The following is a 16,069-nucleotide window of genomic DNA, read 5'->3' on the forward strand; positions in this document are numbered from 1 at the left end:
GCCACCTCATGAGAAGAGAAGACTCCCTGGAAAAGACCCTGATGTTGGGAAAGATGGAGGGCACAAGGAGAAGGGGACGACAGAGGACGAGATGGTTGGACAGTGTTCTTGAAGCTACCAGCATGAGTTTGACCAAACTGCGGGAGGCAGTGGAAGACAGGAGTGCCTGGCATGCTCTGGTCCATGGGGTCACGAAGAGTCGGACACGACTGAACAACTAAACAACAACAATAGAGAACCTACATAAGGACTCTATACGGGCTCTTGGGTGCCCTATAAGAGAAAAGGAGCAGTTTTTTCCTATAACATTGACCAACAGCTTATCAGGCAGCACCAGATTCTCACTAGTTTATACTGCTCCCCAATGTACAAGAAACATTTTATCTATAATAAATCACAACGTTAAGCAAAAAATGTGTCTGGTTTAGGGTGGAGTCATGTAATCACCCCTACCCTGCCTGTGGTGCAGTCAAAATTATTAGCTATTAGGGTAATTTTATTTTGACTGTATACACACTCCTATTTACAGTATTCTGTATCTAGTGAGTTGCCGCATAATTTTAGACAAAGTCTGATGTCTGCTCTGCATGTATCTTGCACTTTTTTTTTTAAATGAAGCACCACATTTTGATGTGTTTTCCGCAAAACCAGCTTCCACCCAAGTTGCTGGTTTAAACCGCAGCTAGGTTGTTCTTTTTTCTCAATTTGGATGGAAGCCTGCAGGTGCATTAATCATTACACAAAGTAAGTTACAGAGGAGGTTCTCACACTCATTTAGCCTCCTCCCATTCTTTAAACTATGTTCAGTGTCCCAACAAGGAAGAGCATGTTCATGCATATTGCTTCTCTAATTACTTAAGACTGGCTTTACACCTTCATCAAAAGCTTGGGATGTATTATAATTCATATCCTAATCTCATTATTATCACAACATCCCTGCGAGTTGGGCTGTGGAGGCATGCGTCTAGTCCTAGGATCTGGGAGCTTAGGGATATCAGCTTGTATACCAGGTCTGGAAACAGGAAAGAATAAGAATAAAAACCATCCAGATCTTCCAAGTGCTTCCTGAATACAAGAGAATCAAAGAATTGTAGAAAGCTACCAGCATGAGTTTGACCAAACTGCGGGAGGCAGTGGAAGACAGGAGTGCCTGGCGTGCTCTGGTCCATAGGGTCATAAAGAGTCAGACATGACTAAACAACAACAGAGTTGGAAGGAACCCCAAGGATCATCTAGTCGAGCCCCCTGCAATGCAGGAAACTCAGCTAAAGCATCCATGACAGGTAACCATCCAAAGGTTGTATAGTTGCTTATCTCCTTGGCTCGGAGGTTGCATAACTTACGCATACCCTCCAACATTTCTCTGATGAAAATAGGGATGACCTAAAGCAGGGTCAGCAAACTTTTTCAGTAGGGGGCCAGTCCACTGTTCCTCAGACCTTGTGGGGGCCGGACTATATTTTTTGGGGGAAATGAACCAATTCCTATGCCCACAAATAACCCAGAGATGCATTTTAAATAAAAGGACACACTCTACTCATGTAAAAACACGCTGATTCTTGGACCATCCGTGGGCCGGATTTAGAAGGCAACTGGGCCGGATCCAGCCCCTGGGCCTTAGTTTGCCTACTCATGACCTAAAGAAAAGTGGGACATTCCAGGATCAAATCAGAAACCAGGACAGCTTGTGTGAAGCCGGGACTGTCCCTGGAAAATAGGGACACTTGGAGGGTCTGTCGATTTTGTTTTCTCTCTCCTTCTCAGTCTCTTCCAATCTTAACTTCAGTTTGCCAGATTTCTGCTTTAATTCCCTTTAAAAAAAATTGCTATCCTTGCTATCTAAATGCAGAACTGTTAGGCTGTTTTCAGACTTAGCATTAGGTTGGGGTTTTTATTTTTACTGCTGGGATTTTAAAGGCAGATTCAACTGCATTGTAAAAGAGACAGTATTCTGTACTAGCATAAATAGCACAAGAGAGTCCTGAAGGCAATTTAGGCTTTCCCTACGGCATCCTTCTCAAACCTGTTGCATGCCAGAAGGTTTGGATTGCAACTCCCATCACCCTTGACTTTTGGTCAGGCTGGCTGGGAATGATGGGTGTTGTAGTCTGAAATGTTTGGAGGGCACTGGGCCAGGGAAAGCCATGTCATGCCCTTAATTCCCTTCTTGTATTCTGAATGGCACCGCCCTGTGTGATCCTTCAGGACATGGGTGTCAATCAACTCTAAATCCATAATCTCTCAATGGACAGAAATAACCACCTGGAGCAAATAGCTAAGGGCAGCTGCCAAAATTTAGATCAGGAACTGGCACAGGTAAATCAATAACGCACTCAGTCTACAGCCATATGCCTTGCTCATCTAACCCTTTCTAGCAAAGATGACGCGCACACATTTCACTAGTTCTTCAGAATCACAGTCACCCAACACTTTTTTTTTTGCCTTGTGCAATCTTACAAGTAACAAGATCAGGCCTTGGCCTCTTGCCAAACTGCTTATATCAGAGCCAGACTTCACCAGGACAAGCCAGAACAAATCTCAGTAATGTGTGTTTGTTGAATGCACATCTGTGTGGCATTACTGAACATAGTAAAACCTGGCGTGTAGCAAATATCTACAGGTTTCCTTCTTCGGAATGGCGTGCCCCATTTCAGAGTGCACATGCCAGACCTGACCAGATGGCCTTTGCCTTTTGCCAAGGGTGCGCGGAAATTATGGGGTTTCGGTTGTTGCCTGGGCCCTCCTTTGGAGCTGATGTTAAAGTTGGGGTGGGAGGAGACAAAACAAGAGACTAATGGGCAACACACCTTAGGGAACCCCAGGATGTTCTCATTGCATGATGTTTTGGCACTGTGGATCCCTGCAACTTACATGCATGGGACATCTATTATAAGGTTACCAGATTTTTTTTCCAATGAATCCAGGGACACTTTTCAACTTCCATGGATTTTGTATGGGGGCTGGTTTGTAAATCCAGGGACTTTTCCCCGGAAAACGGGGACGACTGGTAACCTTAATCTATTATGAGATGGTCCATCTGTGAAGAGTTGTAGCTCACTGGTATAGCGTCAAGCAAAAAGTCCCTGGTTCAGTTCCCAGCAACTCCAGGTGGATGTGAGAATAAATCCAGCCCAAAATCCTGGACAGCTGCTGTTCATCATTGTAGACTAATCTCATTCCTCGTCTTTGTCCCAACATCACCAGCTCCCTTGCTTCCCTTCTCCTTTTCTCTCTGGAATTGCTTCTCCTTCATCCCCCTAGTCCATATGTCCCAGGGCACATTTGGAAACCTAAGAAACTGGCATGGGCACCACAAAATACCCATTGCACAGAAGGAATCTGGAGTTGCTGAGAAACTCCACCCCCAAAAAACCCCCCCCACCAAATTGCAAAACACCTATAAACACCCAAAACAAATAAAACACAAAACAGGCATTCCCCACAACTAAACAACCCTCCCAAAAACAGGGTTAAAATATCTGGAGGGGCAGCAACCTTGGCTGGCACCAAGGAGACTATCAGAGGGTGCCATGGTGCCCATGGGCACTATGTTGGGGATCCCAATCCTACTCCACATCCTTCATCCTGCCCTAGTACATGTATTTGAAATAACCATGTCGTCTCTCCTGCCCTAGTTCCTTGCTTCCATTTCCCACCTCCTTTGTTGTTTCCTTGTGTATCTCATTTAGATTGTAAGCCCCTAGGGGCAGGGACCTGTCATACAGGTTCTGCACAAGGGGCCTCATGCATAAGATGGCACTCTAGACATTAACACAGGCATACGTTTAAGTTCCTGCCCCTTTGAGATTCTGCTTCAATTCCCCCATCAGTCTCTTTCAATTCACACCTGCGGCTGCGGCCTGGTCTTCGCCTTTCTCTATGGGCTCACCACGTATATGCAATCGTACGGAAATAATATCCGATTTGCGATGGTTCCTGGAATTAATGACGCTGCCAGCTTTGAGTTCCACTAAGTGCCCCTACGCACGCTGAACTCGCGCCCACTAAAACCTCCGCCTTGGGGGCTCTGAAGGTCATTCGCCCTCTCCCTCTGGCGTGGGGGACCTGCCTGAAAGTTAACAGCAAGGAACCACAGCTGTCTCTCTTCATCAGCGGGCTGCTGGGTGGCTTATTTATTTATTACCTCCAATGGCTCCGGCGATGAAATCCATCTGCGTGGAGGGGAGCCAGCTGCCTTTGCTTGTCCCGATTAAAAATGCTTCAGCCTTGGTGCAGGAAAGCAGACAGGCTCCGTCTTTCCAGGAACGAGAGGCCCTTCTGGATGGATCTATAGTGGGGATGAGCAATAGGCTGAAGTTAGGAGCACCGGCTTCAAGGCATACGTAACCGAGAGCCGGCAGGAGGAGGCTGGGACTTTGAATCAGCCTCGGGAGTCCTGTCGATGCTGCAGAACTCCACAAGGCATGGCTGAACCACTGCCGGGGACAAGGCCCTCCCTCCTCCTGCCTTCTGCTCTCCAAATCACCAAGGACAAAAGAGCGTTGCAGCTCAACTGGACAGGGGTCAATTTGCACTCGGGACATTAGGGTGTTAAAGTTCCTCTGCCGCACCGGGCAAATCTCTTGGCTTGGCAAGGAGCAACGATGCCCACCAAGCCTTGCTTCTCATGCCAAGTGGTCATAGGCAATCAGGCCCTCCTCATCCAGGAACACATCATGAGAGCTGAGCGGTACAGCAAATGGTTTGAATGCATGAGGTTCCAAGGTCAGTGCCTGAGACCTGTAGTTTGAAGGATTTAGCGACGCCTGGAAAGAACTTTGCCTAAGACATCAAAATGTGGCTGCCAGTCAGACCAGAGAGTACTGGGCAAAATCAGCCCACAGTCTGACTCTATTTGAGAAGGTGCCTTTTGTATGTTCTAAACATGCACCCGAGGCCTTTTGACTGCTCCTTCCACCACTCAAAAAAGGGGTTGTCACTGGAAATTAGAATATTTAGGACAAGTGTTCATAAGCTTTAAATATATGCTATATGCATATATTCATACACAGGATTTAAATGTCGTAGAATAATAATAATAATAATAATAATAATAATAATAATAATAATAATAAATTTTATTTATATCCCGCCCTCCCCAGCCGAAGCCGGGCTCAGGGCGGCTAACAACAATCAAATAATCATACAATCAAATAATCCAACATTCTAAAAACATTCCATTATAAAAATTAATTAAAATCAAATTGATGGCAACCGTTAAGCAAAATTCTGTGCAGGTTGCCAGAGGAGGGAGTCAGGCTGCGCCCTGACCAAAGGCCTGGTGGAACAGCTCTGTCTTGCAGGCCCTGCGGAAAGATGTCAGGTCCCGCAGGGCCCTAGTCTCTTGTGACAGAGCGTTCCACCAGATTGGAGCCGCGGCTGAGAAAGCCCTGGCTCTAGTTGAGGCCAGCCTAACCTCTCTGTGGCCTGGGATCTTTAGGATGTTTTTATTTGCAGACCGTAGGTTCCTCTGTGGGGCATACCAAGTGATTTTCCTACCCAAGCCACCACAGATAAACAGTTTAGGTTAGCTTATTCATTAAGAATATGTCATAATACTCAATAAACAATCAATAAGCCCAGATTATCCCAAATCCTCTTCCATTTACCACCCATTAATTTTCCCAACAGCTCGTTCTTCAAACCAATTAAATTCTCCTTCGATTACCCCCATTTGTTACCTCCCATATAATCTATGGGTAATCTTAAATTAATTTTCCCCTCCACAAATGAATAGCTTATCGTTGCTGTTTGGTGGCGGAGATGATTGCTGTTATAAGAAGGGCTTCTGGTATGCCTGCTTTATAAACACAGGAAGCCAACTTTCACTGATGTGGACCTTAAATGGCTCAGAACCGCAATACCTCAAGGACCGCCTCTTTCCATATGAACCTACCTGGACCCTGAGATCATCTTCTGAGGCCCTTCTTTGTGTGCCTCCTCCATGAGGGGTCTGGAGGGTGGCAACAGGTCTTTTCTGTAGTGGCTCCCCACTTCTGGAATGATCTCCCCAGGAAGCCTCACCTGACCCCTTTTGGCACCAGGCAAAAACGCTCCTCTTCAACCCGGCCTTTGGCGGATGGACACCCAATGCCCACTTACTGTAAACATCGGCCTCGAAATCTTACTGACTTGGAGAGGATCTGCAAAGAGGAGTGGGACAAAATACCTCCTGAGATGTGTGCAAACCTGGTGGCCACCTACAAGAAATGTCTGACCTCTGTAATTGCCACCAAGGGTTTTGCCACCAAGTACTAAGTCATCTTTTGCAAAGGGATCAAATACTTACTTCACTCATTATAATGCACATCAATCTCTGACTTTTGTCTTCTGGGTTTCTGGGGGTTTTCCTGTTCTTATTCTGTCTCTCATAGCTACAATAAACCTACCATTAAAATTATGGACTGGTCATTTCTTCGTCAGAGGGCAAACGGGCAAATTTAGCAGGGGATCAAATACTTTCCCCCCTCACTGTAAATGTGTTGTGGAAGGTGGGGGGGGATTATTGATTTGTTGTTGTACTTATTTTTACTATGTATTTTTGTGGTTTTTATATCACAATTTTATGATGTGAACTGCCCTGAGGCCTGCAAAAGAAGCGCAACACAAAAATTTAATCAATAAAAATAATTGGTCCAACTGGTTCAGTTAAACACCATTTAAAATAATCAACAGTAAAAGTTATTAAAGCTTGTCAACATCCGCTGCTTCTTGAGAACACAGACATTTTGGACTTAGAAGGTTTTAACAACGTTTTTGGTTGGCATGCATATTTGTGGTACGACAAGGTTAAAGCACATAAAGCTTTCAAAAACCATATTGTCAGGAGAGCATTGTTTAAGGTTTGGGCTAGATATAAGGATCTTTTGGAAAATAAAACTCCAAGGTGGTTGTCACCAATGGAGGCTAAGGCTCAGAGAAAACTTAATATGGAGGCCAAATGGCCAAAATACTGGGAAATTTTGGAACAAGAAGGGGACAGACTGAAATTGCAGAGTTTTGAGAAACTGAAAGATAAAGTGCGAGGTTGGCTTCATTATTACCAGATAATGGAGGTTTACAATTTGGATAAGAAAGTTGGTTTCCAGGTGGAAAAATCTAAATTGGAAACAGAATTGCTAGAATCCAAAACTAAGACTTTGTCAAAAATGTATAACTTGCTGCTGAAATGGAATACTCAGGATGAGACGGTCAAATCTGTAATGATTAAATGGGCACAAGACGTTGGTCATAATATTATGTTTGTTGACTGGGAACAGTTGTGGACCACCGGGATTAAATTTACGGCATGCAATGCCTTAAGAGAAAATATTATGAAAATGATATATAGGTGGTACATGACCCCAGTCAAGCTTGCAAAAATCTACCATCTGCCCGATAATAAATGTTGGAAATGTAAGGAAAATGAAGGTACATTCTTTCACCTTTGGTGGACGTGCCCCAGGATTAAGGCTTTCTGGGAAATGATATATAATGAATTGAAAAAGGTATTTAAATATACCTTCTTGAAGAAACCAGAGGCCTTTCTCTTGGGCATGGTCGGCCAATTGGTGCCAAAGAAGGATAGAATTTTCTTTATGTATGCTACAACAGCAGCAAGAATACTCATCGCAAAGTATTGGAAGACACAAGATCTACCCACTCTGGAAGAATGGCAGATGAAACTGATTGACTGTATGGGATTGGCAGAAATGACGAGCAGAATCCGTGACCAGGGAGAAGAGTCGGCAGAAGAAGATTGGAAAAAATTTAAGGACTATTTACAGAAATATTGTAAAATTAAGGAATGTTGAATGGTGTTGGATTGAAATTGAGTGGTTTCTAGCTGTAAGGATATAAATGAATATAGATGGGGGAAAAGGGTTTGAAAAATAAGGTAATAATATAAGCTGTAATGCTTTAAATGAAGGATTTGCTGAACAAATAATCTTAATTGGAATACGAGGAGGAGAAGTATGGGGAGGTCTGAGAAATTTGTTATGGAAAAGTACGTTTTATGAACTATATGTTCTTTTTAATGTTGTTGTTTGTTCTGTTTTTGTTTGTTTGTTTAAAAAATTGGAAAATTTAATAAATATTTTTTTAAAAAAAATAATAAAGCTTGTCAACATCCACAGCTTGGAAGCACATGGCTTCCCTCCCCCGAAAATCCTGGGAACTATATAGGAATTAAAAACCCTTTTAATGAGGGTGAAAGAGGAGAGCGCAAAATATGGTCTTGAAGCTCAACATCAAAAAAACGAAGATCATGGCCACTGGTCCCATCACCTCCTGCCAAATAGAAGGGGAAGAAATGGAGGCAGTGAGAGATTTTACTTTCTTGGGCTCCATGATCACGGCAGATGGTGACAGCAGTCACGAAATTAAAAGACGCCTGCTTCTTGGGAGAAAGGCGATGGCAAACCTAGACAGCATCTTAAAAAGCAGAGACATCACCTTACCAACAAAGGTCCGTGTAATAAAAGCTATGGTTTTCCCAGTAGTGATGTATGGAAGTGAAAGCTGGACCATCAAGAAGGCTGATCGCCAAAGAATTGATGCTTTTGAATTATGGTGCTGGAGGAGATTCTTGAGAGTCCCATGGACTGCAAGAAGATCAAACCTCTCCATTCTTAAGGAAATCAGCCCTGAGTGCTCACTGGAAGGACAGATCCTGAAGCTGAGGCTCCAATACTTTGGCCACCTCATGAGAAGAGAAGACTCCCTGGAAAAGACCCTGATGTTGGGAAAGATGGAGGGCACAAGGAGAAGGGGACGACAGAGGACGAGATGGTTGGACAGTGTTCTCAAAGCTACAAACATGAGCCTGACCAAACTGCGGGAGGCAGTGGAAGATAGGAGTGCCTGGCATGCTCTGGTCCATGGGGTCACGAAGAGTCGGACACTCTAAACAACAACAACGTAGTTTAAGGGTCCTGGAAAGTGAAGCTATACGAGGGGTAAACTACAGTTCCCAGAAATTGTGCAGGGAAGTCTTGTGCTTTAAAGGTATGGTGTGGAAAAGAGTTTATTCCGTAGTTTTCCCAGGTTAACACTTAACGATCGTGTGTCGCTTATTAACAAGAGTGCTTCTCCCTTTGTCCCTGTGATGCTGCAGAAGTTGCCAAGTCTGGCTGAAGGTGCCTCCTGATATGCATTCCTTTGAAAATTCTTCTGCCTGAAGATGTCTGTGCTGACCAAAGAGCCATCTGGGGGCACATCTGCTCAGTGTATCATAAAGGCACCTCTGGCCTACTGTACCTTGTTTGTTCCTGTTCTCCACCTATGACCCACTGAATAGCCTTGATCACTCTGGCTCATATTGTGTGGGGAGAAAACTTGATATAGATCGATATCCCATGTGGGATAATTAATAAAAGAACTGGCTGGATCCCTATATCCAAAACATGGGGCTAAACACACTCTCCTGCAAGAGAGCCCCCAGCAGAGTTCAAAATCTCAGAATCATGCAGCACAGTGAAGTGTGAGGAACATAGGCTGCTAGACCTTATAAATATCCCGTTTAATCCGCTTACAACGCTTCACCTCTCTACCCCTCTCACAATGAACAGACCACACCATTAGAAAGTTTAAATGCTTTACTTACAAAACCCAAAGGTCAGATACATGTGTTATTCCACGCAGCAGCAGTAAGAACACAGGTAAAAATCTTGTGTTTACAAAATATAGAAAAATATTTCTGAGCACACGGTCTGGGCTTGAAGCAGTCGATCAGAAATCCTTGCACTGATGGAACGAGGGAGCTGGGTGTCACCCAGCAGTGCCACCTGGATACTCAGCTACTCATGTCTCAGACTCTCGCAGCAATGCCCATGATCATCCTTCCCCCTGTAGCAAAACACTGTTGTGGGCAGTGGCTGTCTGCTCCATCCCATGCACCTGGGATCTGATCCCTCAAGACAAAAGTGCTCATGAGTGCTGGTCCAGCAGTGGTTGGGAGTGCCTGGACTTCGCCTGCGTCCCAGACATTCAATACCCACAGCTCCTCGTGCATTTGGAACTACGCTTCTAAACCAGGGGGAGGTGGGGGCGGGTTCCCACTTTGTACGTTCCACAGGAAGCATGTACAGTGGTACCTCAGGTTACATACGCTTCAGGTTACAGACTCGGCTAACCCAGAAATAGTGCTTCAGGTTAAGAACGTTGCTTCAGGGTAAGAACAGAAATCGTGCTCCAGCGGCGCAGCGGCAGCAGGACGCCCCATTAGCTAAAGTGGTGCTTCAGGTTAAGAACAGTTTCAGGTTAAGTACGGACCTCCGGAATGAATTAAGTACTTAACCCGAGGTACCACTGTACAAGGAACCAGCTTGCATGACTCAGGCTTCCTCGGTTACTGCTTCTTCAAGGTAGCCAAAAGCATTAATAAGTAAAGTTGTTGAAGGATCTTGCCACAACACAGCCAAAGATTAGGTTTCTTTTCTCTTCTTGAATGGAATGTGTGTGTCACCCTTCTGCAGAGGCCACACGGATCTTCTCAGTATCAATGGCTAAATGAAACCTTCATGTATATAGTGTTACTGAAGCTGCTAAGCAGGCAAATATTAGGCGCTCTTCTGCATTTACCTATGTATTTCCACTAATACATGCAAGCTCTGTGCATTTGGAATTAGACATGTGCTTCTTCTATGTATTCCTCTCCAAGAGCCAGTTTGTCCTGTTCTGGGCATTAAGCTGTACTCCGTTTTAAGTGTGGCGATCCTGAAGCAAAATATATCCTGACCAACCAATAGCCACTTGCAGAATCAGTTCTGAAAGGCTGCAGAATCCATTCTGAAAGCGTTGAATGAAAATTATTGCACCCTCAACTTCATTTGGGTTTCTAGCTGTGTTAGTTAAGAAAAAGAAGAAGAAGAAGAAGAGGAGGAGGAGGAGGAGGAGGAGTTTGGATTTGATATCCCGCTTTATCACTACCCTAAGGAGTCTCAAAGCGGCTAACAATCTCCTTTCCCTTCCTCCCCCACAACAAACACTCTGTGAGGTGAGTGGGGCTGAGAGACTTCAGAGAAGTGTGACTAGCCCAAGGTCACCCAGCAGCTGCATGTGGAGGAGCGGTGAATCGAACCCGGTTCACCAGATTACGAGTCCACCACTCTTAACTGCTACACCACACTGGCTCTAGTTAGGGCCTGAGTTACAATTTACATAAGGACAGAGTGTGCTCAGTTTCCATACTTAACTGCCCAGACCCTATTAAAACACCTTACTCTTTTTGCATGGAACAACCTCTTCTTCTCATTCGTCCTTCGGCAGGTAATGCTTCATTGCATTCTTGTAAATACGTTCAACGTACTCCTAGTTTTGCACCTGCTCGTTCCTGAACTAAGGCAAGTTCCCAAATGATTTGCCACTGCGTAGTGAATAAGAACAACTGATTCCCATGCTGAAAATGCCACTGCTACAGGGTAAAAGCGAGGGGCAAAGAACATTTTGTGTTCATAGGGAACTACCTTATACTGAATCAGACTGTGGGGGTCCACCTAGCTCCATGCTGTCTACACTGGCTGGCAGCAGCTCTCCAGGGTTTCAGAAAGAGAGTCTCTCTCAGCCCTACCTGCTTGGTTTCGGTGTTACGGTACTTTTTTTTAGTGTGAGCTGGTTGACAGGGCATTTGTGCCTTTGGAAAAACCCTGCTCTGACGGATTACCCTCTCTCCTCCCATCTTCAGTCCCAGCCCATCGGTGCAAGGAATGAGAGTTGAGAATGTGGCATTAACGCCACTGCTCTGTCACATCCAGCTGTTGCCCTATCTAGCTGTGAACTCACCTGTCCATTGTCATCTTTTAAGAACTTTGTTTTTTGAGGAAACATAACGAAACAACCCAAATTTTTGCTTCTCCCACTATTATCTCATCGGGTGATTTTGATTGCTAGGCAGACACAACCCCTTGGCGTTCTGTCCAAATCATTGCACTCAGGCTACCTTGACGAGGAGAGCCAGCTCAAACAAAATCTCTGATGCTGTGTCACGGTTTTGTTTGCCCATTGCGGCATTAAAATGTCTGTGTCAAACTGGCAGGGCTTGAACTTGGCACGCATCAAGGTGGGTGGTTAAGGGGGTGGAATCATCTGGCTAGGCATGCAAGGGACAGGGTATCATCACCAAACAATGTGCGTGATGGGGCTACTGTAAGAAAAAAATTCATAGCAGCGCACTGCTCTATGTGTCTACTCAGAATAATAATAATTTATTATTTATACCCTGCCTATCTGGCTGGGTTTCCCCAGCCACTCTGAGCAGCTTCCAACAGAATATTAAAATACAATAACCTATTAAACATTAAAAGCTTCCCTAAATAGGGCTGCCTTCAGATACCTTCTAAAAGTCTGGTAGTTGTTTTTCTCTTTGACATCTGGTGGGAGGGCGTTCCACAGGGTGGGTGCCACTACCGAGAAGGCCCTCTGCCTGGTTCCCTGTAACTTGGCTTCTCACAGCGAGGGAACTGCCAGAAGGCCCTCTGCACTGGACCTCAGTGTCTGGGCAGAAAGATGGGGGTGGAGACGCTCCTTCAGGGATACTGGACTGAGGCCGTCTAGGGCTTTAAAGGTCAGCACCAACACTTTGAATTGTGCTCAGAAACATACTGGGAGCCAATGTAGGTCTTTCAAGACCGGTGTTATATGGTCTCAGCAGCCGCTCCCAGTCACCAGTCTAGCTGCCGCATTCCGGATTAGTTGTAGTTTCCCTGGTCACCTTCAAAGGTAGCCCCACATAGAGCGAATTGCAGTAGTCCAAGCGAGAGATAACTAGAGCATGCACCACTCTGGTGAGACAGTCTGCGGACAGATAGGGTCTCAGCCTGTGTACCAGATGGAGCTGGTAGACAGCTGCCCTGGACACAGAATTCACCTGCACCTCCATGGACAGCTGTGAGTCCAGAAAGACTCCCAGGCTGCGCACCTGGTCCTTCAGGTTACCCCATTCAGGACCAGGGAGTCCTCCACACCCACCCGCCCCCTGTCCCCCCAAAACAGTACTTCTGTCTTGCCAGGATTCAACCTCAATCTGTCAGTCCCATTGAGTTCCACGGGGTTCGCTCTCAGGTAAAAGATTATCGCCCAGGCCAAAGAGTTATCCTAATAGCATCAAGAGCATGAGGCTTTCCTGAACACCAAAAATAATTAGGGGATTATACTAAATTCTCTTGCGTAATTTTTTTTGCAGCAGCAAACAAGTGGCGCAATCCCCCAGCCCTGTGCTTCATCTTTCTGTAGATGGGAGCATTAAATATTGACCTAAGGGGCAATCCTATGCACAAACTGGTGTTAGGCTAAGCTGGTGTAAAGTTACACCAGATCCAAACCCACCAGGTAGCTTAGGACGCTAGGATTGACTCTAAGGTCACCCAGTGAGCTTCATGAGTGGGGATTTGAACCCTGATCTCCCAGGTCCTAGTCTAACCACATTCTAACCACACCACCACACTGGCTTCCTAGAGTATTTCTGCTAAGGGGCAGCTATATGAATTAAGCAGGTAAATAAATATGGGGAAAAGCAAAATGTCCCTTTGAAAAGGATCTGAAATATTTTCCTTCAAGCTTGTATTTGGTTTGTTGTTGTTTCATTTGATGCTTTAACTTGTAAACAGCTTTGATTCTTTTTCTTTAAAATATAAAGTGGTATAGAAAGGAAAAGCTGGGAAAAGAGGAGACTGACAGAAGATATGATAGTCATCTTCAAATATCCCAGGGGCTATCATGTGGAAGATGGAGCAAGCTTGTTTTCTCCTGCTCTAGAGGGTAGGACTCGAACCAATGGCTTCAAGTTACAAGAAAGGAGATTCTGACTACATATTTGGAAAAAAACTTTCTGACAGAAAGAGCTGTTCGGCAGTGGAATGGTCTCCCTCGGAAGGTTTGGAAGAAGAGTTTGGATTTGATATCCCGCTTTATCACTACCCGAAGGAGTCTCAAAGTGGCTAACCATCTCCTTTTCCCTTCCTCCCCCACAACAAACACTCTGTGAGGTGAGTTAGGCTGAGAGACTTCATAGAAGTGTGACTAGCCCAAGGTCACCCAGCAGCTGCATGTGGAGGAGCGGGGAATCGAACCCGGTTCACCAGATTACGAGTCCACCGCTCTTAACCACTACACCACACTGGTGGTGGGCTCTCCTTCCTTGTAGGTTTTTAAGCAGAGTTTGAATGGCCATCTGTCATGGATGCTTCAGCTGAGATTCCTGCATTGCAGGGGGTTGGACTAGATGATCCTCGGGGCATCTTCCAACTCTAAGATTCTATTATTATCATTATTATTATTATTCTACTAATAATAACAATAAATTTTACTGGGGGAAAGGCGCCTAGACATTCTGTTGTGGTGACCCTAACCTATTTTAAGGTGCCATTTGCCAATTTAGCTTATATATCTGAATTTCTAACACTGAGTTACAAGCGTTGTGAAAAATATATGTATCTGAAATTAGGAGACAGGGGCTGGATTCAACTAACCTGTCTGGCCAGGACAACAGGACTCCCCCTATCCCAACCCGCAAAATAAGATAAAGGTTCAATAAACAGGTCATTTAGAAGCAACCCGAGTGTAATGAGGAAAATCCTTTTTTTAAAAACCCCAAAGTCTAATAATAAATGGTTGCCTCCAGGAAGAATATAAGCACTTAATGGTCGCAAAGTATACAGAAGTTGTAGATCAAAGAGAGAGCCAAGCTTGTCATCACTTTTTAGCACAGGTGGCAACTTACGACTGACATGTCATCATCTCTAACTTCAATAACTGGCACCACATATGTGGGAACTGTTAAGGGTCACAAAGTTAATGGATAATAAGGACCAATCCTTTGTCAATAAGCGAGCACACACAGTAGGAAGTGAAGTCTTTAGCAATAAGAATCCCACTTTAAGGTTTACCGGGGGGGGGGGGAGCCCAAAGTTCTGTGTGAAAGCAAAGGATATTATTGAAGTTTAGAAGTTACTGGAAGATTTGGGGAATGCAAAAAATGTTTGCAAGTGTTTTTGTTTTTTTTTAGTGTGTGTTTTTCAACAGATACTAAAGATTAGATACCTTCATAATAATAATAAAAGATGGGTGCATGCGTGTTTTGTTCCCTGAGCCCACAACATTAAAACATTCCAGTGGTTCAAAATATGGAAGCCAGCGAAAATGCCTTTCAGATGTACAGGATTCCTTTGGGTTGTTGTTTTCTTCTAAGACGACAGAAGATGACGAATGGTTTTTGGAATGCTCAGTCTTGGCCAAAGGAGCAGAGCCATAAAAACTCAAGAGCAGCCATTGATTTGCCTTAAAACAAGGCGGCCAGGATGCCAGTAGTCCAATCCAAGGAGGACATTGTAAATCACGGATGGTTGAGTAGAAGATGGGCCAGATCAGGCCCCAGAAGCCCCACCAAAGTTTAAGGCATGGCAAATCATTTGGCTGCATTTTAATCAAGGGATAGAAAGTCACTTGTAAGGAAAAGTGAGGCAGAGGAAAAATAAATATGCCTCCTTATATAATCACCTGATTTCTGGGACAGTCAATTGTTTTAAGCTGGTTTTAATACTATCTTTTAATGTTGTAACCTGCACCAGGACCTTAGGATAAAGGGTGGGTAAATAACAACAACAACAACAACAACAACAACAACAACAACAACAACAACAACAACATTACATTTTGCTTTCAGGTGTGTGCATGCATAATTTGGGACCTGAGTCTCTGCTTCCTGAGCGTGAAGTCTTCACTTTGAAATGGTGGCAAATTTTCTTATGCCCCTGACCCAGCTTGTGCAGTAAATAAACTGAGCCCTGGACCACTGTTTGGAGAACGGAATAGATGTAAGAATACAGAAATTGGCTGTTCCTGCCTATAGAACAGGGTTTCCCAAACTTGCGTCTTCAGCTGTTGTGGACTACAATTCCCATCATCCCCGACCATTGGTCTTGCTAGCTAGGGATGATGGGAGTTGTAGTCCCAAAATAGCTGGAGACCCAAGCTTGGGAAACCCTGATACTGTATAGAGGAAGGAGCTGGTCAGGCATATGAAAAGCGAAGCATTTTTGCCTTGCTGCTGTCGCTTAACTAGCTGCTAACTATATGGTTGTCCTCCATTTGT

The 16,069-nt window shown here is 44.6% G+C and overlaps 1 protein-coding gene across 6 annotated transcripts in view; it reads right to left on the minus strand.

The window, feature by feature from the left end:
- Positions 1 to 16,069, minus strand: part of SLC25A47 (solute carrier family 25 member 47) — a 38,889-nt gene that overhangs the window by 19,593 nt on the left and 3,227 nt on the right. For 3 of the 6 annotated variants that reach the window (XM_053375118.1, XM_053375110.1, XM_053375126.1), the window contains exons 2-3: positions 5,897 to 6,143; positions 4,145 to 4,288 (exon numbers count right to left, since the gene is read on the minus strand). In XM_053375118.1, coding sequence (XP_053231093.1) covers positions 4,145 to 4,172 — 28 coding nt within the window. In that variant the 5' untranslated portion in view covers positions 4,173 to 4,288; positions 5,897 to 6,143. Of the gene's footprint in view, positions 1 to 4,144; positions 4,289 to 5,896; positions 6,144 to 16,069 lie in introns of those variants that run through there. The other 3 variants (XM_053375154.1, XM_053375136.1, XM_053375100.1) reach the window with 2 other exon arrangements.

This window comes from Podarcis raffonei, chromosome 1 (genome assembly GCF_027172205.1).
Source record: "Podarcis raffonei isolate rPodRaf1 chromosome 1, rPodRaf1.pri, whole genome shotgun sequence".
NCBI classification, from domain to species: domain Eukaryota; kingdom Metazoa; phylum Chordata; class Lepidosauria; order Squamata; family Lacertidae; genus Podarcis; species Podarcis raffonei.